The sequence below is a fragment of the Ailuropoda melanoleuca genome, chromosome 5 (genome assembly GCF_002007445.2).
Source record: "Ailuropoda melanoleuca isolate Jingjing chromosome 5, ASM200744v2, whole genome shotgun sequence".
Lineage (NCBI taxonomy): Eukaryota > Metazoa > Chordata > Mammalia > Carnivora > Ursidae > Ailuropoda > Ailuropoda melanoleuca.
The window spans coordinates 77566495-77592750 of NC_048222.1; the positions used below are offsets into that span (position 1 = coordinate 77566495).

Here is a 26256-nt window from a genome sequence, read left to right on the forward strand (position 1 = left end):
TTCTAATAACCTTAAAAGGAACCTAGGCAAACAGACTCAAATTGGTTGAAAGACTAAACAGGGTCCTACAGTTACTGGCAGAACCAGAACTAGAACACAGGTCTACCTAGTTCTTCCCTGATTGAGCCTCTTCCTCTTCATCTCCTAAAAGTTGCCTTGAATTGAGAGAAATGGAAGGTCTCTACGCTGCCACACCCTGGTCCTTAACCAGCATGTTTTCTTTATATTCTGGACATCTATTTAAGATTTTACTTGAGGCAAGTTTGGGCTTGTTTCAGTATGTATTTCCTTTTCTATTTATCATCCTCTATCATTCACTGCGGATTGGTTTGGAACAAAGAACGCCATGCAACACCTGAAGTAACTCTCAAGCTTGGATCAAAATACAGTGTGTTGGAAGATCTATTACTGTGGAAAGTGCCTGAAAGGGTAGAAAGGGTAGCCTGAAGACAGAGGATATAAAAATTGGGCCATGTCCCTATAACACGGGGGGGCTGGTTCACAACAGTGGTTATGATGTTCAAAACTTGTAAATCAAAGACATGCATTATTATATATTATATAGCCACTTGTTGGTACTGCTTTTCTGATTAGAAGATACACAGTCATTTTAGGTAACTTCCATTTAATTTAACATTTATTTTCATTTTATATCCAGATGTCACATTTTCTACATTAAAATATAATCATGCTGACTCCCCCCACCCGCTATAGCCTCAGAGAAAAAAGTGAAGAACTTTACACAACTGGAAAGATGGAATGCACAGAGAAGTTGCCATTGCACCAAGTAACAAAGAACACAAAGAGACCAAACAGTAGACATGGCAGAAGTGCATAGAAGACAGCTCAGGACTCACAGCAAGAAGGAGCGACAATTAAAAGGCGAGAGCTTTAAAATGCTATCACTTGTGCCACAAGATTACCCCGAAAAGGCAGAGATGGGTCAGAAAACAGGATCAAATAGGGGATCTTCCAAAGGCTGCTCTCTAACAGAGTTTAAAATATCCACACACAGAAGAGCTTCCTCCTCCCCACCTTGCCCTCAGCATCTGGCAAACACTTGAGAAACTTAAGCCACTGTTAGCATGTCAGAATGTAGACTGGACATGGGTTTTTCTTTCTTCTTTTACTGTCTGCAACTCTTTCCAAGCAACAGTTCTATTAGTTATTTTAATTATGATTCCTCTGCAGGGAAACCCAGTAAGGATCATTAAGACAAGGCATCTCACTAGTATCAGATCAATGCCAGCTGTGCAAAAGCTGCAGGATTCTGTGTTACTCAGAGGGAGGGAGAACAGTAAGACACAGGAGTCCCGAGTCATAAGGACTAAAGAGAAAAAGGAAACTCCTTTTCTAGTCATTAAATAGGAAAGAGCAGGTGGACAGTAAAAACCATCTGCTTAGAGCAGCAGCACAGACCTACAGGCACAGCAACAATCCAAAAACAAATGCTCAGGGAAGAGGCCCTCGGCTCTTCAGAAAGGAGGCTTCTTTTAGACCTGATCCTGGCTCTAAATTGGAGATCAAAGCATTATAACTTCTGACAGTGATACTCTTGAGGGGGCTGAGAGGTAAGGTCAAGGAGACCCATATAATGAAGACATTATTAGGCAACTAACTACACCACTATGTACAAATACACACATCTGTAGGAAAACTTCACCTCCATCCCTGCAGCTACTTTAAAAACAGCACTGACAATCCAGGTTTTCTGAACAGGGGATATTTTAAAGTCTGTCAGAAGTTTAAAACATTGCAACACTGGCACAATATGTTACCTATTTTTTGTTTTTAATTACAGGGAAACAAGGTAAACTCCAACGCAAGGACGGGGGAACAGGGGAGTGCAAAAGGAATAAAGAAAACAGAACCAGTATTTCAAAAGTGTATCGAGCCAGCGATGAAGTAGCAGCTAATGCTTCGCAGAGTCTCGAGGGTAAAATTCACTCAGGGTGCTCTGAGGGATCCTCTTCAACATTTCTTTGGGGAAGATTCGGAGCAGCTGCCAGCCAATGTCCAAAGTCTCATAAACAGTGCGGTTTTCATAAGGACCTTAGAAAAAATTGAAATTGAATGAATAAAGGCACACTACTTCTAACTTATCAGTGTTATTATTTATTCCACTATATGACAACTGTGAGCATCAACTATTACCAAAAAAAAAAAAAAAAAAAAAAAAAAGAAAGTGACAAAGCAGTTAGGTCTCCTAACACTGGATGCAACCAAATGTGTTAAGTGAGGGTACAGAGAGTAAGTACCATTAGGAATCAGAGAAAAGCTAGAGGCCTGCAGACTAGAGGCAGTGGGCAATCTAGTGCGTGTGGGACAACTCTGTGGACAACTGGGTAGGATCTAAATACCTGGAGCAATGCAAACTAGACCCAGTGTTTTGTCTATGGATTATTGAGAAAGGCAGTTTTTCCAGGAACAGAGGATGAATGTGAGGGAGGGTAGTACAGACACTTAGAAAACCTTAAATGTCAACTGAACACCTTGAATAGGTCAGCTGTTTTCGAAGTTGTTATTAATTATTTTTAGTAGTAGAGTCATTCTTATCCTGCAAATAAATTCCATTTCTTAACTAAGGAATCAGAGTGGCTGGAGTTCTTGGTTCTTATCTCTACCAGAGAATTTCATTTTTTATTTCTTTAAGATATTATGGTTCTGCAGTAAAAAAAAAAAATTACACATATTTTGGGGGGTTTAATGTTGAAAAGAAATGCAACAAATAAACAGGAGAGTGTAGTGTGCATGATGCATTATTCCAAAGTTAACACATCCGTGTTTAGTACCCCTGAGGTCAGAAGTAGTGGCAAGGAAGGGACCAATCAAAACAGTTTGAAAATTGTACATGTGCTATGTAATGAAAACCATTACAGCCTTTTTACTAGAGGGACAATCAAAATTAGTAATAAATTTATTCTGGCAACTATCAGAGGGATATAGGGAGTCAGGAAAAGTAATGAAAAAGCTGGCACTAATGACCAGGATGATGGGACAAGAGTTTGGATTAGGCCTTAAGACTCAGAGATGGTCAGAAATCAGTAGCTTTCCACATCATCCAAGAACTTGTGCAGATACAGAATCTCTGGCCCCATCCAGTCCTACAGAATCTGCAATTTACCAAGATCTCCAGTTGATTCAAAAGCATATTAAAATTTGAGAAACAGTGAACTAAGGTACTACAATAGAAATGAAACCAGAATAGGATATTTTAAATAAGAACAGAAATTAGTACATATTTGTTTACTGGAGAATAAATTTATAAAGTTATGAATAATACCCAATTACTGAGCTTGGCAATACTCATGCAAGAGTTAGACAAACTGAAAAGGGAACTGCTAGGCAGGTAGTCAGCTTAAAAAAAAAAAAAAAAACTTTGGGTTCTGACCATGCTGAGCCTGAGATGGCAGCATAAACCAAAGGTATCCTCCTAGTTAGCAATGTGGGATTAGAGCTTCAGAAAGAGGATAAGGATCACACATAGCAATTTAATCAACAGCAGAGGAAAAAAGTCAAAGCTGGGGGAGGAAGGGGGAAGCACAAAAAGAACAGGGAGCTAGGCCTTTGATAACATAAACAATGAAGGAGCACAAAGACACAAAATCAGAAAAGGAGATGAAAATCAGTGAATCACAAAAGCCCCAAACTCCCAAAACATGAGGAGATCATTGCAGAGAGGTGAGGAGGAAGGAGAACCAGCAATGGAGGCAGCAGAGCAGAAGACCAAGTGTAAGGAAGGGAAAAATTCAGATGGAGCTAAATGGATAATGGACTTGAAGGCAGAGAGGAAGATGCCAGAGGGCTAAGTGCAAAAGACATGAAAGGAACTTGGAAGAACCTCTTCTCTAATCAGAAGGAGAATCATGTAGAGATCAATGCAAATTCTCTCAAAACGGGAAAGATGTCTTCAAAACTATGTATGAGCTTGTTTATGTTTGTAAGAAAATACTCATCTTACCCTGAGCAATGAAGTTCCTCTCAAACTTCTGCAGAAATTCCAAGTAAAGAAGATCATCTGAGGTTAGGGCTTCTTCTCCAACAACAGCTTTCATGGCTTGTACATCCTTACCAATGGCATAACATGCATACTGAAGAGAAAAAAAATATTTATATGAATACAGATAAGATTTTATAAGTGTTAAAAGTGATCTGGGCTATAAATTGAGTATCTCTGTAGCTATCTTCATAAGAGACCACAGAAGAAATTTCATACTATTTACAAATACAATTCACATGAAGTTAATATGTAAGTATCAGAAAGATTTTATTATAAAGTAGTCTTATTGAGAAAGAGTCTTCAGGCATGCAGTCCACAGACACTAACGCTCCAAAAAATACACTTCCTTAATACATCAATGAGCTTACATTTTATAGAGCAAGTCAAAGTCAGAACTCATACCACAGAGAAATCCATCTCGAAGTTCAAGAAAAATATCTGTGGTATGAGTAGGTTTACCATTTTTACTTTAAGGTCAAAGGTATTCTTATTTGTGCTTGGTGTACAATCTCATACAACTACAGAAACCAAGGATTATGGGGCACCTGGGTGGCTCAGTCGGTTAAGCGCCTGCCTTCAGCTCAGGTCATGATCCCAGGGTCCTGGAATCGAGCCCCTCATCGGGCTCCCTGCTCAGCGGGGAACCTGCTTCCCCCCTCCCTCTGGCCCTTCCTGCTGCTCGTGCTCTCTGGCTCTCCCTGTCAAATAAATAAAACCTAAGAACAAAACAAAACAAAAAAACAGCTACAAAAAACCAAGGATTTCATAGAATATATAAAGCTGTACCCCTTAGTGTTCTGATGATTGCTTAATTTCTTAAGTAAGAAATTAGAGTATCTTTTCAGGAATATTCTGTAATTATTACGGTTACTAATAAAAACCTAAAATGGCCTTATGGCTGGCTTGTTTGTTTTTAATTTAGAAACTATCTTGTATAGCATTAGATGTGGGTTTCAAGCATATGATTTTTAATCTTGGTTATCAGCATCTATCCTTATAAAAAGAGAAGACTGTCTGGTTCCAATGAATGATTGTATCTTCCATATGTAAGCTATACTAAAATTCTACTTGGATGGGGGATAAGTACAGTGATATGGGAGAAAGACAAGAGGTGTAACAGCAGAAAGAATGGACTAAGAAAGGTGTTCATTTCTTTAAACACCATCCTTAAGAGGATATACATACCAGCTGGTTCGATACATCGGCGTGATCCTTTCTGGTCATACCTTCTCCAATAGCAGACTTCATTAACCGTGATAACGAGGGCAGCACATTAATAGGCGGGTAAATCTTGCATAGAACATGAGGGAAAAAATATTATTTAAGTACAAAATTCAAGATTTACCAGTAATAAAGAAGCATTTTGAAACTCACTCTCCCTTAAATTACATTAAACTTCTATTTATTTCCTAAAGGAGTTATAATATCTTCTCCTAGTTAGAAAATGAAGTGAGACTTTATGGCACAGTATTTCTCTTAAGAATCAAACTCAGAAAGTGAACTCTACAAAAAACAGCACAAGGTGATGCTGAAAAACTAGATTTTCAACATTTGCCTATAGTATCAAATCTAAATAGTCTCTAAGCTCTGACTCATATAATCACATACCAAATAAAAAGATTAACAGTACGTAATTTCACCTGAAAGTTGATATTAGAAGCCAGCATCTGTTATGGAACCATCAATCTTTTTTTGATTATTCCAGTCATTTAAAAAAAAATGGTATCTTGTCATTTAACGACATGGACGGGCCTTGAGGGAATTATGCTAAGTGATGTAAGTCAGACAGAAAAAGATAAATACTATTATAATCTCACTTCTATGTGGAACCTAAAAAACCAAAAACCTATGAGCTTATGGATAGAGTAGCCTGGTATCTGCCTGAGACAGGGATGGGCAAAATGGGTGAAGGGGGTCAAAATGTACAAACTTCCAGTTACAAAATGAATTAAGTCATAAAGATGTAATCCAGAGCATGGTGACTATAATATAATACTGTACTGCATATTTGAAAGTGACTAGGTGAGTGAACTTAAAAGTTCTCATCACAAGGGAAAAGTATTTTGTAATTATATGTATTGATGGATGTTAACTGGACTTACGGCAATCATTTTGCAATATATATCAGTATAAATCATTACTTTGTACACATAAAGCTAATATAATGTAATGTCAATTATACGTCAGTAAAAGAATAGAAAAATATATTTTTGTATTAATAATAAGATTAGTAGAGATTATTATGGAATAGAATACCCCCCAAAATTCTCTGAGACCAATGACTCCACTTTAAGGCACAATAAAAAAATGTGGAAACTTCAATCTTAATCCTGGCACTCTTACGCACAACAGGATCTTGGTGTACAGAGATGACATCATATAACCAAATGAAAAACAAGTTGATATTTTCTAATAAAATAATTCCTAAGAGCAAAGTCAAAGTCACTAATCACTAAAGAGTAACTGAAGAGTAGACCTGTAAGTTTTAAAGCATTGCTTAAATGTCCAATACCTGTCTATTGTGCAGCTGTCTGTCCACGTAGATCTGCCCCTCTGTAATATATCCAGTCAAGTCAGGGATGGGGTGAGTGATATCTACCAGAGGAAGAGATCTGACATTAGTTAAAGTGTCCATATCATATAAACAAATCACAGAAGTTAGTGCGCCTTACCTATAGCATTATATAAAACAGTGCTCTTTAATTTTCTGTGATGACAGAAAAGTTCTGTATCTGTGCTGTCCAATATGGTAGCCAACAGCCAAATGTGGCTTGAAATCGAGTGCTTGAAATGTGGCTACTGTAAGTGAAAAACTTTATTTCAAATTTTATCTAATTTTAATGAACTTTAGAATTTAAATAGCCCAATGCAGCTGGCGATTATCATACTGGATGGTCTTATTTACTGAGTTGCAGCACAGTTAGACATGCATTGGCACATAAGGTAAATAAGCTGCACTCAGAAAAAGAACTGTTTTTCCTAGTTATTTTCCCCAAAATAAATAAAACTCCATTTTAAACATGAAGTTCCCTGGAAGAGGTTTGCCAATTTTACATATACTGAGAGAACATTCTTAGTTCATAAGGTATTCAGATGGATACACACCATTTCAATATGGAAAATATAGTAATGATAAGCACACCACCACTACGCAGGCAGCACCAAGAAAGTTCTACAAAGCAAGACATTTCTAAGTTGGTTGAATTACATAAAGTTTATAGGTACTCTCTTTGAACAAATCATTTTCATGTCAGAGACAGTACAGTGTGAATTATGAATTCGGACTGCCCGGGTTCTAAAACTATCACTTCTTAACCTCAATAGATTACTTTACTCCCTGTGCCTCAGAATAGAGCATTTACCTCAAAGCTGCTGTGAGGAGCAAATATTTATAAAGCACTGAAAGCTACTGCTCCATTATAGTGAGTCATTACTGTTTCTGAAAATACCCTGTAGAAGTACTTTGTAAGCAGAGATTAGGACCAAAAAGCAGTAACAGAAGGGGACAGCTGACCTGGCTCACCCCCAGTACACACTCAAACAGGTACCGCACTACGTGCTTTCATATGCAAAGTAAAACAGTCATTTTTAAGCAGCCTCTGGTGATCACTCTGCCCTCAAAATCTTATGGCATTTACTATTTGCGTTCTTCATTTGGTACTTAAGCTACCTCAACTTATTGGTGGATGTACATAAAAAATATCCAACTCAATCCAAAAGACTGAGTAACTTACATTAGAGAATGAATTTAAAAAAAAAAGAATTTCTTTATATCTAGATCAGTGTCCCACAAATAGCAGACACTCAGTAGTAACCTAATAAATGAAAACTGAAAATTCTAATTACAAAAAAAAATTGTTTTTCTTCTTCTACAAAAGGATGATTATTATGGGCAGTTTACAAATGAAAATTTTCATTTAGATACAAATCACCTAGTTAAGGTAAACTCTTAAAGGATAAACCCTCAAAAGAACTTCAACTCCAAAACAAATGACATAGGGGGAGAAAGGCAAACCAAGAAACAGACTCTTAACTACAGAGAAGAAACTGAGGGCTGCTGGAAGGGAGGTGGGTGGGGGATGGGTGAAATAGTTGATAAGGATCGGAATGCACTTGTGATGAGCACCAGGTATTGTATGTAAGTGATGAATCACTAAATTCTACACCTGAAACTAATATTACACTGTATGTTAATCAGCTGGAATTTAAGTAAAAACTTGGAGGGGAAAAAAAAAAAGAATTTCAACTCAAAAAGGGAAATGTTCTCAGAATCAAGTCCTTATATGATTACATCTGCTATAATCCAAAGACCAAAAACTTACCATCATTAGGCATGGTGAGAATAGGGATTTGAGTAATGGAGCCATTTCTACCTTCCACTCGACCAGCACGTTCATATATTGTGGCTAAATCTGTATACATGTAACCTGGGAAACCTCGTCGACCAGGAACCTCTTCCCTGGCTGCTGAAACCTGACAGCAAGTCAAGGAGGAGGATGTCACATGCCAGAATATGAAAAGCAAAGCTTAGAATACGTTTGTTTGAACATACCCAATTACAAAGTTGGAAGTATCATCTTTTACTTTTAAATAGTATCTCTGGAAGATGATTTAAAAATCTAGCAACACAAGTTCAGATTATTCTGCAACAAAAATGTTGACAACTGGCGACCAAAAGTTTTTGCTACAATCATATCACCATAATGCAAATCTTCAATTAGCTCGCTAGAAAAAAAAAATCTGCTTGCAATTTTATAAATCAAAGGAAGTTATTTTTAAAACTAAGAACATTCTTAGTTCACTAGATCTATTTCATGCCATGGATTTTGCCATCTTTATGTAAGTTAATGTTAAAAAGGTCAAAAGGGAAGGAAATACATCCCAGGAACCATTTGATGACGTTTACATATTTTATTTAATCCTCACAACAATCCTATGAGGAAGGTAATGCTGTCAACCCCAATTTACGGTTGGGATCAAAGGTCAGTTAAATAATTTCCCAAGATGACAGTGCCAGGAGTCCATTCATTGTACAAAGTAAGAATAGTTATAGTCTATCTCTTGGAAATATGCACATTAAAATATAGCTGTAATATTAATCTATGACCACCAAGAACACTAGAGCATTATTAAGCCCAACTTTTAGGTGCTACTTTGGCACCTCCAAAAGAGTATGCTGTAGCAGCATTATTCAAAGTGTGGTCTGCAGACCAGCTTTTGTTAATGTGCAATGAGATAACACCGAAAGTACGATAAGCATTTAAAAACTCCAACAGCAATGTGACAGATTAATTTTATGTCTGTTGACTCTAGTGAAAAAAGAAAAATCCCAGGCTTGTAAGTTGTGTATCTTCTTTAAAATATGCACTTTTCTAATAACTCATTTTAATTGTATTTCAGAAAATTACTGGTCTGTGATGGATGGAAAAAAAGTTCTTCACTGAAAAAGCACTGCAGCAGAGTGAGATATGGTGATGGATCTTAGGGACTTTTAAGAAGCTAGAAATTTATATAGTATGTCTCTTCAGAAGTCATTTTTTCCCCTTTTTACATGTTTAAAAGAGTAACTTACTCAAAATTTCAGTAACTTGTATTAGAATGAACACTCCGAACTTCTGGGTGGTAACTGCTAGGACCTTAACACTGTTCCTAAATAAACACCAAGTTTTCTGAAGGAAAAGTTTCTAAAAAGGGTGCTGTCAGAGTATGCTCTTCATATATTTAAATACTAACATTATTAAAAATGAAATTCTAAAGGTTAAAAATTGACAATCTGGACAAAGAACATCCTGGGAGAGTAACTGAATAAAGAGCTCACATCATTTGCTGCCTTTTAGAATCAAGTCTCAAATGCATATGTGACAGTATGATAACTAGGCTAATTATTTAAATCTCATCCTATAATCATTTCAACTAGGTTGACAGAAAAAAAAGTTGCGTTTTTCTTTTTGATTAATTAAGGTACTCTACTAATATATGAGTGATGAAGCTTAAAAAACATGATTAAAGAAAAACAAAAACTTGTACAGAGACACAATAACTCTGAAAAGTAACCCATTTTGAGAAAAAAGTTACCTCTCGAAGTGCTTCAGCATAAGAACTCATATCTGTTAGGATAACCAATACATGTTTCTCACATTGATAGGCCAGAAATTCAGCTGTAGTTAGAGCCAAGCGAGGAGTGATAATTCGCTCAATACTGAAATGGAACATTAAGTCATTTGTTACTCCAATAAAAAGGCCAAAGACAAAACAACAATTCTGGAAATTATAGACTCCCTTCAAAAGTTTTAAATAAATTGAGGAAAGTTATTTGTTTTAAGTAAATAAATAAGTTTACTTTAATAAGCAAAAAAGCAATTATTACTTTAGAAGTTAAGTAAGCATTATGTACCTTCATAATAAGAACTACTTAATGCTATAAAGTTAGATTATGTTAGAAATGGGCCCACAACTTCTCAGAACTATATTTCTCTCAAAATTGAGTGAGAAACAGAGAGGGAGGGAGGGAAGAAACGGGAGTGGCTAGATTTCTCAGGTAAGAGTAAAAGATCATTTACTGAGTATGGTCTGGGTACTAGGTCATTTATATGTATTACCTCATTTAAAATGCACAACAACAGCATGAGACAAGCATTATTTGTTATATTTTCTCAAAGAGAAAACTGAACTTCAGACCCTATGTGATTTGCCCAAAGCCAAATAACCAGCAAGAAGTAGAGCTGAATTTAATTAAACACAACTTTCCCATTCCTAGCCTCATGTTGTTTTCACTGTAACATTTTACTTCCCTTGTTTTAGGTAACATTTTCTATCTGAAGCCTGAGTGGACAGAAAGAAATAGCTCTATTTACTTACGTTGGGTCATTAGCCAAGTTCAAAAAGAGGCAGACATTGTCCATTGAGCCATTTTCCTCAAAGTCAGATTTGAAGAACCGGGCAGTTTCCATGTTTACCTAAATAGCAATGACTTTATCAGTGCTGGGAGAAGAAAAATTCTCAGTATTTCTGATGGAGGCTAATCTATGGATCTACACTGTTCCTTCTTTTGAAGTTTCAAGTACCCACAAAATTTCACAAAAGCCAACAGAGTAAACAGCTTGTTTTGGGCATAAAGAAAATTATTCTTAAATTTTGCAGTCAAATGTTAAATTTTAATCCTGAGTTTACCTAAAATGCCAAGTTGCAACTTCTCTGCCTAGAGATAAATCCAATGACGTATGTGTTGTTTTCTACATTGTTCTAATAAAATAAACAATCTTTTATGTCATACCAAAACAGAAAAAAATTGGGGCGCCTGGGTGGCACAGCGGTTAAGCGTCTGCCTTCGGCTCAGCGTTATGGGATCGAGCCCCACATCAGGCTCCTCTGCTATGAGCCTGCTTCTTCCTCTCCCACTCCCCCTGCTCGTGTACCCTCTCGCTGGCTGTCTCTATCTCTGTCGAATAAATAAATAAAATCTTAAAAAATAAATAAATAAATAAATAAATAAAATCTTAAAAAAAAAAAAAACCAGAAAAAAATTATACTTACACCCATAGCAGCAAATACAATTGCAAAATTTTCCTCACTATAGTCCACTACATCTTTGGATTTCTTTACCAGACCAGCTTGGCGACAGATTTGAGCTGCAATCTGATGAGAAGTACAAAAGAACTGAGTTGAAATTTAAAATAACACTTCTACAACAAGTTTTATCCTAAACTTTTTGGAACTGCAATTATATAAATGAAATGATGTTCTAAAGGACTTTACCCAAAAAAGCTACTTTGTACTTTTTGTAAAGATTTGTAAGAGTAAGCAGGAAGATGAATATCCAGCATGGAAAAAATTCAATGTAGTCAGATTATATTAACAATAACACTGAGTATTGTTGAAATGGGTATTGGGTACAAGTAAGTATTGTTGAAAACCTTCTATTTGGCTTCTTATTAACACTGAAGCATTTAGAAATTCTCCCTTGTTAAATTTCACACCAAACAGATCCTAGCTCTCACCTCATTGTGTGGTAAGCCAGCAGCAGAGAAGATTGGAATTTTCTGCCCCCGAGCAATACTGTTCATGCCATCTATGGCCGAAATGCCAGTTTGAATCATCTCCTCCGGATAGATTCGACACTGAGGATTGATTGGCTGGCCTAATGCATTTCCAAAAGAGAAAATTTTAAGACATTAAGACTATAACATATAAGCCGTTCTTTCTTCTCTTAGAAAATCAGTTATTTTTTAAAATATGAAACTGTTTAAGAAACTTTCCCATTAGTCTTTTGTAGGCTCACAAAATATATGGTAGGAGAACAAGTTCCTAAAATGAAATAAAACTATAGAAAATAAGAGAAAAATCCTAATTTAGAAGCCATTTATATTTCAAAGCTATTTACACTTCAGATATACCACAGTGATATTTTATAATATCTTAAAATATTTTACATAAAATTTTAAGAGGATCTCTAGAAAACATAAATTTATTAAATAATAAAAGCAATTAATATGGACCGCATTGGTTATCTACTTAAAGTATCACAAAAATCACTATTTGACAAAGAAACAAAACAGAAGCTATTTTCTTCAAAACACAGAAACCCATTTATCACCCTACCCATAATGTCAAGGAAGTCTTCAGCCAATACAACAGGACCTCTGTCAATGGGTTTTCCTGATCCATTGAAGACCCGACCTGTGAAACAATAATAAGACAGTACAGAGTGGACCAGGACTCAAACAGTCGTAATTTTAAAGAAAGACTCCATGGAAATATGTTTAAATGAAAACAGATCTCTGCTCAGAATGCATAACATCCATTTACCAAGCATATCCTCGGACACTGGTGTTCGGAGAATATCCCCAGTAAACTCACAGGACGTTTTCTTGGCATCTATACCTGATGTCCCTTCAAATACCTAGTGAGAAAGAGAAGGATTCAGAAGGGCAAAAGGAATTTAGATCATAAGTACTTAAGTATTATTTCTGTCTGTTCAACAGCCCATATAAAGTAGAATACATAAACGCATACTATTTTCAATATAACTAACAAAGAATTGTCCATGGTGATGAACCAAACTGCCAACCTCTAGACCAAGGATCGTGACTCTAGTCCAACTCCATCAAGCTAAGAATGTTTTTTACATTTTTAAAGGGTTTAAAAATAAATAAATAAAAAATAAATAAAGGGTTAAAAAAAAAAGAAAAAGAAAAAAAGGAAAAGAAAGGAAGAAGAAGAATATGCACCAGAGACCTTAGATGGCCCATAAGGCCTAAAAAATTTACTACCTAGCCCTTTACAGAAATCTTGCTGACACCTGCTCTAGATTACTTTTTAGGGGAACACGTTATTTGAGAAAACTGGCATTTCCCATAATTGGTAACATTAAAAACCAGGTATTACAAGAGACAATTTAAAGAAACAGACTCGTATCTTGTTTTGGTTTCATTCTATAAGTTATAAATTCTGCCTTTTATCTCTCTTCTTCCATGTGATCATCTGCTTTAAAAAAAAAAAAAAAGCCAATTACCAGTGTCAGTGGAGCTAACTGGGCTAGAATGGATATAGGAGGCTAGCATTTGGCAAGACACAAGAAAAAATTTTTTCTCCCTGCAACCAGTAATCAATCTCTAAAGACAGGCTTACTCAATGATCTCTGGAAAAGACAAGAGGTGTTCCTTATGTTTTTGTGCAACTGGCTAGGTTTTGAAAGTGACGCTTACCTGCACCACTGCTTTGGAACCACTAACTTCTAGAACTTGCCCACTTCTCTTCGTGCCATCTGGTAATGTCAAGTGGACAATCTCAGCATATCTGGGAAACTATACCAGAAAAAATACAGGATCAATAGCCAATATTTAAAAGCTCCCCAAATCACTCTATATGCTCTATCTCTATCATAGCATGTATGCATGTAAATCTCCCCACTTCCCCAAACCATACAGGTATATACTGAGAGGTTGTAACATCCTCAGGTAGTTTACGTTCTTAAAACACTTACACTGGTGCATATAATTTGGTAAACACAGTATAAGGTACAGAGAAAGGTCTTAAATCCATAAAACGGCAATTAATTTTTTCTCCTGTGTATAGGTTTTAAACTGAGACTAAAGAAAGGCACAAAACTTACAATAACCACATTCCCACTACTCAGAACTGATGTATGCTTCTGGGCTGTGTGTGTACTCACCTGTATGCTTTGTGGGGAAGGGGATAAAATGCCAATTAAAAATACAGTAATCACTATTATAATAAGATAAATGCACCCCCCCAAGTTCTCTTAACCAAGTATATATTCCTCTTTCACTTTTAGTATTTTAAAATGCAGGTTTCCAAAAATAGATTTTAGTGTTTCATTTACATAAATGGCAACATACTAAATATATCATCCTGCAACTTTTCATTTTCTTCACTTGACTTTGTTTTAGATCTGTTATGGTAATGTTTACCTCATTTTATCAAAATAATCTATTGAAAAGAACTTCACTACTCTGAGTAATGTGAAGGAAAATATCACTCAAAGTATGGTGCACCACTGATCTCTTGATTATGGAGATGGTAACATGTGAATAAATGGACATCTTAGAATTAATGTTAAAATAAAACAAATGTAGTTAAAATGAAATGACACATTTTACTCCGTAGTTCTCTATCAATGGAGTTCAGAGCTGTTCCAAATGTACACTATGACAAACATGCTACAAGAGCACTCTTGCACGCAGCTCCTCAGGCCAAGTGTGTTTTCCCTAAGGTAGCTGGTTACCAAGTGGTGGGCTACACACAGGATGTGCCCAGTCTGTAAATGTTCAAATTACTCTTCAAAGGAATTGTATTAATTTACAATCTCCCTAGCAGTATACAAAACCATCTTTTCCCTACAGCTATGCCAATATTACATTACTGAATTTTTGCCATTTTGATAAAAATTAGCATCCTTTCAAACTTATATTTTCCTAATACTAAACAACTTTTCATGTTCACTGACAATTCAGACTTTATTATCTATGACTGGCTTATATCTCTTCTTCACTTTTAAAATGGATCTGCTTTTTCTTTAATGTGTAGGCGCTTTATAAATTCTGGATATTAACCCTTTTGTAAATATGCACTTCCACTCTATCTTGCCTTTTAATTTTGCTTATGGTATCTTTTCATACAGATGTTTCAAAACTTAAGTAATAAAATGACTTGCCTTCATGTTTTGTGCCTTTTTTATCTTGTTTAGGAAAACCCTCTAATTTTTTTTTTTTAAAGATTTTATTTATTTATTTGACAGAGATAGAGACAGCCAGCGAGAGAGGGAACACAAGCAGGAGGAGTGGGAGAGGAAGAAGCAGGCTCATAGCAGAGGAGCCTGACGTGGGGCTCGATCCCACAACGCCGGGATCATGCCCTGAGCCGAAGGCAGACGCTTAACCGCTGTGCCACCCAGGCGCCCCAGGAAAACCCTCTACTTTAAATTCATACAAATGGTTTCCGATTTTGTCTTCTAATAGGTTCTTCAGGTTTAGACCTTTAATCCAATTGGCTTTGTTTGTGGTATGCAATTTTATTTTTCTCATTTTCATTCTTTTTCATATAGAAAGCCAACTACCCCAATAATATTTACTAACCAGCACAACATGCCCTCTATTGAGTTTTAATGCTGCTTTTATCATTTACCAAGTCAAATATCCAGCATGACAAGAATTGGTTTCAGGGTGCTTAATTTTGCTCCACTGATATAATTGCTTACACCTGCACCAAATCTTTAATCTTAATTACTCCATCTCTAACTGATTCTGTTGCCTGGGTGGAATCAATACATTCACCAGAGTCTTTTTATTCACAAACATGGAATCTCCATTTATTTTAAATCTTCCTTTATGTCTTTCAACAAAATTTTATGGTTTTCTGTAAATAATAAATTCTGGCATATACAACACTCCTGATTTCTGCAGACTGATCTTGTATCCAGCAACTCTGTGTTACATCGTTTCTAATAGTTTGCCCACTGAAGGACTTGGTTTTAGTTAATTGTATCACCAAGAAATGATGACAGCCGTGCCTTCTCCCTTTATACCCTTATTTTTTTCCCACAGCACTGATTAGGTTCTAAGTACAAAGATGCGTGGTGGTGGTAACAACCAGGCATCCTCATCTTGTTTCTGATTTAAATGAGAATGTTACCAGAGTCTCTTAACTATGCCATTTTTTATAAGTTATAGTGGATATCTTTTAAGAGGTTAAAAGTTTGTTCTACTCTATTTCCAAGAGACCTTACTTTTCTTTTCTTTTTCCTTTTCTTTTCTTTTTAAGAAATGAGTAACTTTGGGGCGCCTGGGTGGCTCAGTCGTTAAGCTTCTGCCTTCGGCTCAGGGCGTGATCCTGGCATTCTGGGATCAAGCGCCACATCAGGCTCGTCCACTGGGAGCCTGCTTCTTCCTCTCCCACTCCCCCTGCTTGTGTTCCCTCTCTTGCTGGCTCTCTCTCCGTCAAACAAACAAAATCTTTAAAAAAAAAAAAAAAGAAATGAGTAACTTTATCAATTACTATTTCTTTATTTATCAAGAAGGCCATAAGCTCTTTCTAGTTTAATCCATATATGAGCTGAATTAAGCTAAGTTATTGACATATTTCCTAACATCAAATCATCTTTGTAATACTGGGATAAATTCTACTTCATCATAATTCTATTGATTTTTTTTCATAATTATTTTTGCTAATCTCCAATACATGAGTGTACTTTTATTAAGAATTTTGGAATCTGGACTTATAAGTGAGTATAACTGTCTTTCTTCTTTTCTAGTACTACCCTTTGTCTGGTTTAGAAATTAAAAATATGCCAATTCCAGGAATGCCTGGGTGGCTCAGTTAAGCGCCTGCCTTCGGCTCAGGTCATGATCCCGGGGTCCTGGGATCAGAGTCCCGCATCAGACTCCTTGCTCAGCGGGGAGTCTGCTTCTCCCTCTGCCTGCCACTTTCCCTGCTTGTGCTCACTCTCATTCTCTGACAAATAAATAAAATCTTAAAAAAAAACAAACTGCCAATTTCATAACATGAATTGAGTAACAGTCTCCACTTTCTACTCTAACAGTTTATCTGTTCCTGTTCCTTTAAGTTAAAAAGCCACACTAAATCTGGTGTTATAATACCATTCCTACAACTACATATAATTTATTTACCAGTTTTTTCCTCAGCTGCAGCTCTACTCCAGGCAAACATTCAATGAAACTTTTTGAACACACTTAGTTACTTCCTCAAAGATGTTTTCTCAAGTCCCTCTCCTTACTGGCCCTCAAAGCACCCCACACTTAGCCTTCATAACACTTACTAATTAGGTATGTGTTTATCTGCATTATATTTTCTTCTCTACTCCCTGATGCTGCACTGGGGGAGGACCCACTGTTCACCATCGTATCCTCTGTTCTGAGTTCAGTGCTTACCTTAATTGAAACATGAATATTTTGGGGGCACCTGGGTGGCTCAGTCGGTTAAATGTTGACTTCAGCTCAGATCATGATCTCAGGGTCCTGGAATTGAGCCCTGTGTTGGGCTCTGTTTGTCCCTCACCCTCTGCCCCTCCCATTGCTCACGCTCTCTCTCCCTCTTCTCTCTCAAATAAATAAATAAAATCTTTATTAAAAAAAAAGACATGCAAATATTTTTGTTTTCAATAACATATTTACTAACGAAAAAGTTTCATGTTTTTAAAATGAGCCAAAAATGTTATCTAATAAAGACTATAGAAAAAGAAAAAGTATAAGAAAAAAAAAAGAAAGCGTCCTATCTTTTCCTCAAAAATAGAAGCGTAGATTCCACTCTTTCACAAAACATGAATGGGCACCTGCCTAAACCTTGTACAAACTGAGTGCACTATACTGAGACTGTGAATCAAAATGTAGATTAGTATGAGACTGTGGCCTGGAGGTAAATGTTTAATCCTGAGGTTAATTTGTATAGGTACCTTGTCATGCATAAAAATATAATCTAAGTGATAAAACTGAAGAGACAATCCATTTTGCTCTTTCATGAAATGTTTTTTATTTTCTGCTTCCAGAGGAGTCACATGCCAAACATATTTCATATTTCCATCATTACTTTTCTCAACAAATAATTGTGTGCCTTGCCCCTAAACCACCCCAACACCAACCAGTATATAATTACTGTTCTAGAGAGCATACTATATAAATTACTTTCTCTGAAGATATTTTGATCAGAGAGCTCAGGTAGGAGGCTTTCCCTAGGGTATTCAATTACGGTCTATATTCTATATCACTTTTTCTATGATAACAGGAATGTGTTTATAATTCTTATGTGTAGGTGTGGCTAAAAAACCAATATATAACTAAAGATCCTTACAACAAACTGAGTAAAAATTGTTCTTTGCTTTAGGGTTTTAATCACTGTTGAGATAATCTGTTCTTGTTTGTTACCTGAATACCAGGGTCAGGCCCTCAAAAATAAAAGTAACTTTACCTTAGGTCTTTGAGTGAAAAAGACAAAAAAGAAAAAAAAGACAAATACTATTAACAAATAGTTATAACACATGGCAATCTATGATAAGAGCCATAAGATACCATAAGATCGTATAGCTTATACGATAACCTATAGGTTATAAAATACGCTCATATCTTATTGTTTTCCCTCAGTAAGCCTACGAGGTAGGATTCACCCAAAAAAAAAAAAAAATTTTTTTTCTTTTTTAATTTTGCAGACGAGGTATTCTAACAGAATCCATAGTAGATCCACTACTGGAATCCAGTCTTTTGACTTTCGATTTAAAACTCGTCTCCTATATAGCACTGACATTCAGACCAAAGAGTGGGTGAAAAATCATAACATAAAATGTAAAGTGTACTGAACAGGACTCAATGCCACGTTTTTACATAAATGGTTAAATGATGATCCCAGTGGTATTACCTTAACATGATCTAAGATCACTAGTGGACCATTGACTCCTGATACTGTCTTGTACGCTAGAAAGAAACATAGAAGAATCAGCTTTAGTCGAACAGGACAACAACCTATAATTATCTCTGCAGTATTACCAAAAAGGTCCTCTCTCTATGGCACCTATCATACTATGAAGCACTCAAACAGTCACAAAATTTAACTGAATTTATAAAATAAACCTGTGCCTGTACAACTTTTCATAATCCACCTTCATCCAACCAAAAACATTTTGCATCATTATTTTTTTTTTAACATTTTGCATTCTTACTGTAAGTCACTTTAAGGACCCAGGATACAAAAACAAGGCTCAGAGGGCCAGAGTTCTTTCAAGAGTTCCCAGTTTTATATGGAGAAAGGGGAAGAGTTAAGGACTGTAACAGATGTGTACAGAGGGTTTGTGGGAGCAGGGGAAAAACCTAGCAGTAGTTCTTACCTAGAAGAGAAAAGGAAATGCTTTAAAGAGGTGGCACTTAGCAAAGTAGATAAGGGAAAGGAAAGCCTCATCTTTAAACACAAGTGACAAAACTCGCAAAGGAAATCTGAGAAAATTTCATCAGTGAGGTAAAAAGCCATGATTAAATGATGTCATAAAAACTATAGGGAAAAGAGCTTTAGGAAGAGGGGAGTGGGCAATGGAATGAAAGGCCAGAGGTCAAATAAGAGCCTTAAAAAAAAAAAAAAGTCAAATATTACCATCAGTTTAGAGGCTTCCATTTTCTACTGGAAATTATTCTCTAGGAATAAACTACCAGTCCATAAGGCACTACTCAAATCCTTCATTTTAGAAAGGAGGTAGCTATCCTGCAAGCCTACCACACCTACAAACATGTCAAATGTATTGGTAATTAGGTATAAAACAGAATGCTCAGGAGACAGTAATTCTAACAATGTCAGAATTAACTAAATTTCATAATCACAACAACTGAAAAAAAATAAAGAAAACTTACTACAAGGCACTGAATACGTTGTGAGAAACTGTCAACTAATTGAGAATTTTTCACTTGCTTGATTTCTTGTGAGGTCTTGGGACAGATATTTCTGGCACAAATGTAGACTCCCAAGAATGAGGAAACCATTTAATATATCTAGTCTGTCCACTCAAGGGACTTAAGAACTTAAAAACAATTTCTTCAGCCAAGAAGCAAGTGTCCCGGTACAAATGCTGCGAGCAAAAAAGCACTATCAGGGGCACTTACTTGTCATTCATACTCATAGGACATTTAAACCTGATACCAAATATTTGCCTGTATATCTGCAACCGTAATTATCTCAACGGAGGCTCCCAAATGATTTTGTTAACCTTAGATAATAAAAGGCAAGTCACAAATTTAAAAAGTTAAATAACTTGAATGGTTGATAATATAAAAAAAATTAATAATTGTTCCCTCTACAGAAAAATCTCAGCTGCCACACTCACTTTTATGAAAATCCTCCCACTGTATGAAAATAAACTAATACTCTTAAAAAATAATTCTTACCCCTAAAAAATTTGTTCTGATTTTTAGTGTGTTCGAACATTTAATTTTTCAATAACTTTCTAAAATTGCTACGTGGAAATGCAGAGGGAGCTACATTTAAAACATGTTTTCTTAGAACCCAGTTTTTAAAAATATAGAAACAACATCTCAAAACCTTCACTTAAAACAGGGACAGTAGTAGGGTGTGGGCTGTTGGGGTTGGGGAGAGGATCTAGTTTTAAGATTTAGAAGCAACTGTTCTGAATAAAATGCAATCAACAAAATCCTTCAGGTTCTGAAAATTCTACTTTTTCCAGCATGATTTTCACCTCCTTTAACTTTAACCTCTACAATAAAGTTGCTTCAGAATCTCATGTTTAAATTCAAGCTCATCTAAAATTACGAAGTGTTGCCAGTCACAAGCAAAAGCATGACCAAGAAAAAGAAACACTAGTCATTGTTTTTGCTGGAAACAGTGAATCAAGCTGACTTCTATTAAGATTCTACTTCATCAAAAGCAGTCTCTAAATTTGCAACAATGTACATAGGCTTTAACAAGCCTATAAATAACCATTCAAATTAACTGATTAATACCAACACCACCAACATACATTTAATAAGTTCTTGTCAGAAATTCTCACTCAATCTCCATAACAAATCTATGAGTTAACTAATATTCCAAGTTTTAGAAGAGAAAAATGACACTCAGAAATCAAGTAACTTGCCCAAGGATCTGAATTTATATAGTCTGGCTCCAAAGTCACTTGTTCTTTTAACTCTGTACTGTAGCTCAAATTCCAAAACTGAACTCGTTTTTTGTGGTCTGGTGCACTCTTGTAATTATTTGTAAGGCTTACGTAGCTATGCTACTCAAAATAATTTCACATGTCTGCAACTTTAGTTATGAAAAAGTAAGCTATTTTTACTATTTAATGCACCGACAGTATTTCCCTTGCGTCTACATTTTGTCACTACTGCTAAACAATCTTTCTCAAATGGGAGTATAGCCACTGGAAGAGTTTTTAAGCAGAAAAGGGAGAATCTAATGGAGATGCTTACTTCAGCAGTTCCCCCTCACTGAAAAACACAATAAATGCAAGGAGACTACTTCAGATACAAATCAGAACTTAAGCAACACGCTTGATTTAAATTAAACTGACATATAAAAACTGAATTAATAAATGTTATAACCCAAACCCAAATAAAAATATCACCAAACTCTACATTTGGAAAGTTTCTTCACACTTCCATAGAATGTCTTCAGACAGGTTACCTCATTTCAGGTTCACAAAATGCCTGGAGTTAGGCAAGGCTGATATACTCACTCTACACTTAAAGAAACTAAGGCTCTGAGAAATTTGTTACTAAAGGGGAGAATCAGACTTAGAACTGGTTTTTTGTTTGTTTGGCTCCCCCCCCAATTCTAAGGTTGGTATTCTATGACCATATAATATTTCTGAACTTAGTCTCCAACCTAACCAAAAAATATAGATGACACAGTTCCTAACATCTGGATTATAAACAGATACTAGAAGACAGTTTATATAGCAACTACAGCTCTTTTCTATGATAATAAAATTATTTTAAAAAATACAAGCATAGAAAATGATATCAAACACTATTTAACTCTAAACATTATTTATCCAGCCTTCCTCACCATTATCATTAACAGCCCAAAGCAGAAGAGAACAGTTTCGAGTAAGGCAGCCAAAGACATTAAGGGGCTCTTCTAAAAAGTCAAAACCCATTCACAAGTTATGCAAATATTTCTATTTACCAAAATAATGAACACTCTTCTCATGAAAATTTCCAAATAAATAAGAAGTTAGGTCCACAGGGGATATCCAGGACTTCCTAAAACACTGACACATGTTTACGTTATATGGTGAACACATTTTACAACCAAAATGTTACATCTTTGATTCTGAAGTATCAAGCAGGCAATGAATATTTATGAAGTAATATTTCAAAACCAAAATCTACAAAAGTTTTAAGAAGCGCATGTTTTGTCAGATGACATCCTCTTCCTCCTGCAGGATATGAGATTGTTCAACACTAGTAACGCCACTTAATGATTGTGAAATTTTCAAAGAGAAAATTAAGACAGTAATTGCACAATAAGAGATCCAGTGCTCTAGCCTCCACCTTATTAGCAAAACAAAAACCCCAGCAATCATCTTCTATTGTGCAAGAATAGTAGAGACCCACACCCTAACAGGTGGGCAATGAGGGAGAGGTTCTAGAAAAAGTAGGCCTATGATTCCTTTACCTGACTTTTCATTGAGGCTACCTCTGCTTTATGAAATAAGAAACTTAAGGTTAGTTCTGATCTAAGGTCTCAAGAACAATGGAGATTATCTAATTCAAAATGTTCAGTGTCTAAAAGTTCAATATGTATTACTGACCTTTGCTTCAACTTTAAACAACAATTAAGTTTTCTTTCCTTGTGAATTTAGAAATTCAACTAAAGTGCTCAAGATTACTTTAAGGCTCCATATCTCATTTTCCATTTATTGTTAACAGACCCAACATCGTGAAGTTGTTTTAAAACAGGATCCAATTTGTAGAGTGGTACTGCCATTATCAGTCCCATTCCTTCATTCAAAAGTACATATTAAATAACTATAGTAACATGCCACCTAAGACAGTATAATCAATCTTTAGAAAAATTAAGAGGTTAATCAGTATTTATTCAGAAGAAATTAAAACTGTGGGGCTAGAATCAAGAATGTGGCAATATAAGCAAAGGATGACATTCGAATGTAATTAGCTGTAAGTCTAAGTACGGTATCATTTTTTTTAGAATAACCCAGATACAGAAAAGCAACTCAACCAAGTGCCCCAACTCCCTACTCTGATTCCAGCCACATTAAAAATCTATTAAACTATTAGAACAAGGGGTTTAAATGAAAGTTATAAAACAATTAACAAGACACCTTCTATGTGTCAAGCACTGTGCTAGGCACTGAGGATACAAAAAAGATTCCTGAGGTTCAGTTTTAAGCATTATATTGCAACAACTTTGTCAGGAGGAATCTCATCTGGAATTCTTTAGCCATTGGCTAAGCACACAAAGAATACTGAAAAAGCATACTCATCTCCTTTAAGGGTTAACAATCAGGGAATACTCTAGAAACCATTTTATTATTTCAGTTGATACTCTTCAAATTGACATCGAATGAATGATTATATGGAAACTGACTATCACACCCTTATAATCTTTTCCTAGAAGCACCACTAACATCTACCTATCTACCCAAAGAAAAGCAAAGCATGCAAATACAATTCATAAAAGAGAATGTGAATTGTTAGGTATAAATTTAAGGTCAAAATCTATGTAAGAATGCAACATCTGTTAATTTCCTGGAAACATCCACTTCAGCTTTTATAAACCTCCAATAGGCATTCTCAGATAATTCATATAATTCCCACTGTAAAGAGCACATCTCAGCAAACCATGGAATCAACTGTGTTTTCCTTCTTCCTCACACTGCAGTGCTGTCATATGACCCTAGTGACAGATCAGGATAGGATTAGTCAGACTGGAGGGCGGCTAGACTGAAACCCTTCATCTGAAATTCTTTTTAACCAATGAGCCACCCACAAACAGGCATTCTGGCAACTAACCAGGGCAAACATAGACTCACCACCTGAGGAAACATCGGCTTTCCCAAGTTTTAAAAAGAGTCTATTTCCAGGGCTCATCCCCAATTTCAAAGGAAGCTGTGAAGAGATATGGTGCTACACAACTGTTTAGTAATAAAAACGATATTTATTTTGGAACTACTGGGTAGTCTACTTAAAGCCTCACTTATTAAGGCAGGTTTTTTGTTGTTTTAATAATCACAACACTTAAACATGCATATGATATATTTTGCACATAATACTATATAATATGGGCAAAGCTGCTTGGCTTCCCCAAGACAGCTTTGCACTTAATTGTGTTACATTTAACTCGTCAGTAAATGAAGAGACAATGGTAAAAAAGGACCAGCGAGAATTAAACGGAATTTTAGAGGCGCCTCCTGGCTCAGTCTGTTGAGCAGGCGACTCTTGATCTCAGGGTCGTGAGTTCAAGCCTCGTGTTGGGCTCCACTCTGGGCGTGGAGCCTACTTAAAAAACAAAAATAAAAAAAGAAAGGGAATTTTAGTTTCTGCTCTGCCAATAATTGTTTAAAGTCTGGCAAGTCCTGTCCCTCCCAGAACCTTCAGCTTCCCACTGTAAAATGAGAGGGTTAGACTAGATGATCTGCAGGGCACTTCGCAGCTTTAGCTTCTCTGATATCACGGTGTCCTCCTGCGGAGCAGTCCCTCCAAAGAACATCCCCCTCTGGCTGCGGGCCTGACCTCCATCAACGAAAGGATAGACCACGTCAGCGATGGCACTACGTAGTCTCCCACGGCAGGAACTCCTGACCAGCCCTGAAGATCTACACTGGTGGGAGGAGATGGGAAGGGGCATTCCTTCGACCCGTACATACCCAACTGAGGTCAGGGAATGATTAAGATTGAAGAGAAAAGAAGCAAGAACCCGAGTGGGCTCCACTCTAGGGAAGTTGAAGAGGGCGGGGCAACAGCCAGGAGCCCACCAACCCCAGGAGAAAGTTCTCGTCAATGTTCTCGTCCTCCGCCCACCTGTGTTACGAAAACATCACGTACACTCAAATCTCCTTTTAGGGACAGACTAATGAGTAAGAGTAGGTGGGATGAGAGAGGGAAAAATGCCACCCCCCCCCCACCCCCCCCCACCCCGGCTAAGCAGGTGAATGGAGGCAAGAGACTGAGCTAAAGAGCAAGACAGAATTCTTCTTGTTCTCTGATACTCACTGAGGCGAGGCTGGGAAAGGTAGTTCCGGCTAACTGCCAGCGCTTGCTCCCGAGATCCTACCACAGGCCCGCTGGTGGGCACGGGTAGCTCGGGTGCGGCCCCATTCACGATCCCCCGCATCGCCCGCAACGCCATCTTGTCTCCTCCGTCCCGACTGGCCCCGCAGCCGCGCCGCGCAGGCGCAGATATAGCAGGGGTGGCCGGTGTTCCCGGCTCCGCCCACGCGCGATGCGGAGCCCGGGCCTCGCCCCTCCCCCTTCGCAGCTCCCCTCCGGCAGCCTCGTGACTCGGGTTCCGCGTGGGCGGGGTTGAGCCCGCGCACTGCCGAGAGGAGCTGACCAGCGTGCTGCGAGGGAGGGTGCTGGCCCAGGGACAAAAAAGAAGCGTTAAGAGGGTCCCAGAGAGAAAGGCAAGACTTAAGAGAGAAAAAGAAGAAAGGAGGAAAAAAGGATGCGCATGAAGGGAGGGAGGGGGAAGAAAGGAGAGCACGTACAAGAAAAGGTCGACTGCTGTCCATTTTCATGACACTGAATGAAGAAAACTCTGAAAGTGCTGAGAAAGCACTTCGAAAAACAAAACAAAAACATTAAACTTATTCTAGTGATTAATATAGGGAACTATGTGCTATCACTTCTTGCACTTTACTATCTTCCTATCCAATTTATTCACTTGTGTATCCAAAAAACACATAGTGGACTATTTAGGGCGGTGTGAAGCACAAAGTGTAACATATTTCAATATTATTTTAGAGATAGAACTCATAGGAGAATGACTAGGCGCTTTTGGGAGGTGACAGTCCAGGCTTAGGGCCTGAGCGATTGAATTGATTGTGGTGCTGTTTATAGGTAGAGATTAGAGAAGAAAGTGAAAAACCTTGCGGGTCGTGGTGGAGGAAAAGAGAAAAGCTAACTGGGGATGTGTTAAGTTTCCAGTGGAATATTCTGAATGAGATTTCTATTGGATTATATAGGTCAGTGCCTCACAAGAAGATAGCTAAACTAAACTGAGATCAAAATTTCTGACTTATCACCAGGTAGGTAACATGGAAATAAAAG

General features: G+C 36.9%; 1 protein-coding gene across 1 annotated transcript; it reads right to left on the reverse strand.

The window, feature by feature from the left end:
- Positions 1-608: 608 nt before the first annotated feature.
- On the reverse strand, positions 609-25380 carry ATP6V1B2 (ATPase H+ transporting V1 subunit B2). Its single transcript, XM_002929301.4, has 14 exons — positions 25201-25380; positions 18884-18939; positions 13705-13803; positions 12806-12899; positions 12599-12676; positions 11998-12137; positions 11534-11635; positions 10859-10956; positions 10076-10199; positions 8323-8473; positions 6513-6595; positions 5186-5290; positions 3962-4091; positions 609-2052 (listed from the first exon to the last, which is right to left on the reverse strand). The coding sequence occupies exons 1-14, from the start codon at positions 25334-25336 to the stop codon at positions 1913-1915; spliced, it is 1536 nt and encodes a 511-aa protein (XP_002929347.1). The 5' UTR covers positions 25337-25380; the 3' UTR covers positions 609-1912.
- Positions 25381-26256: the final 876 nt, after the last annotated feature.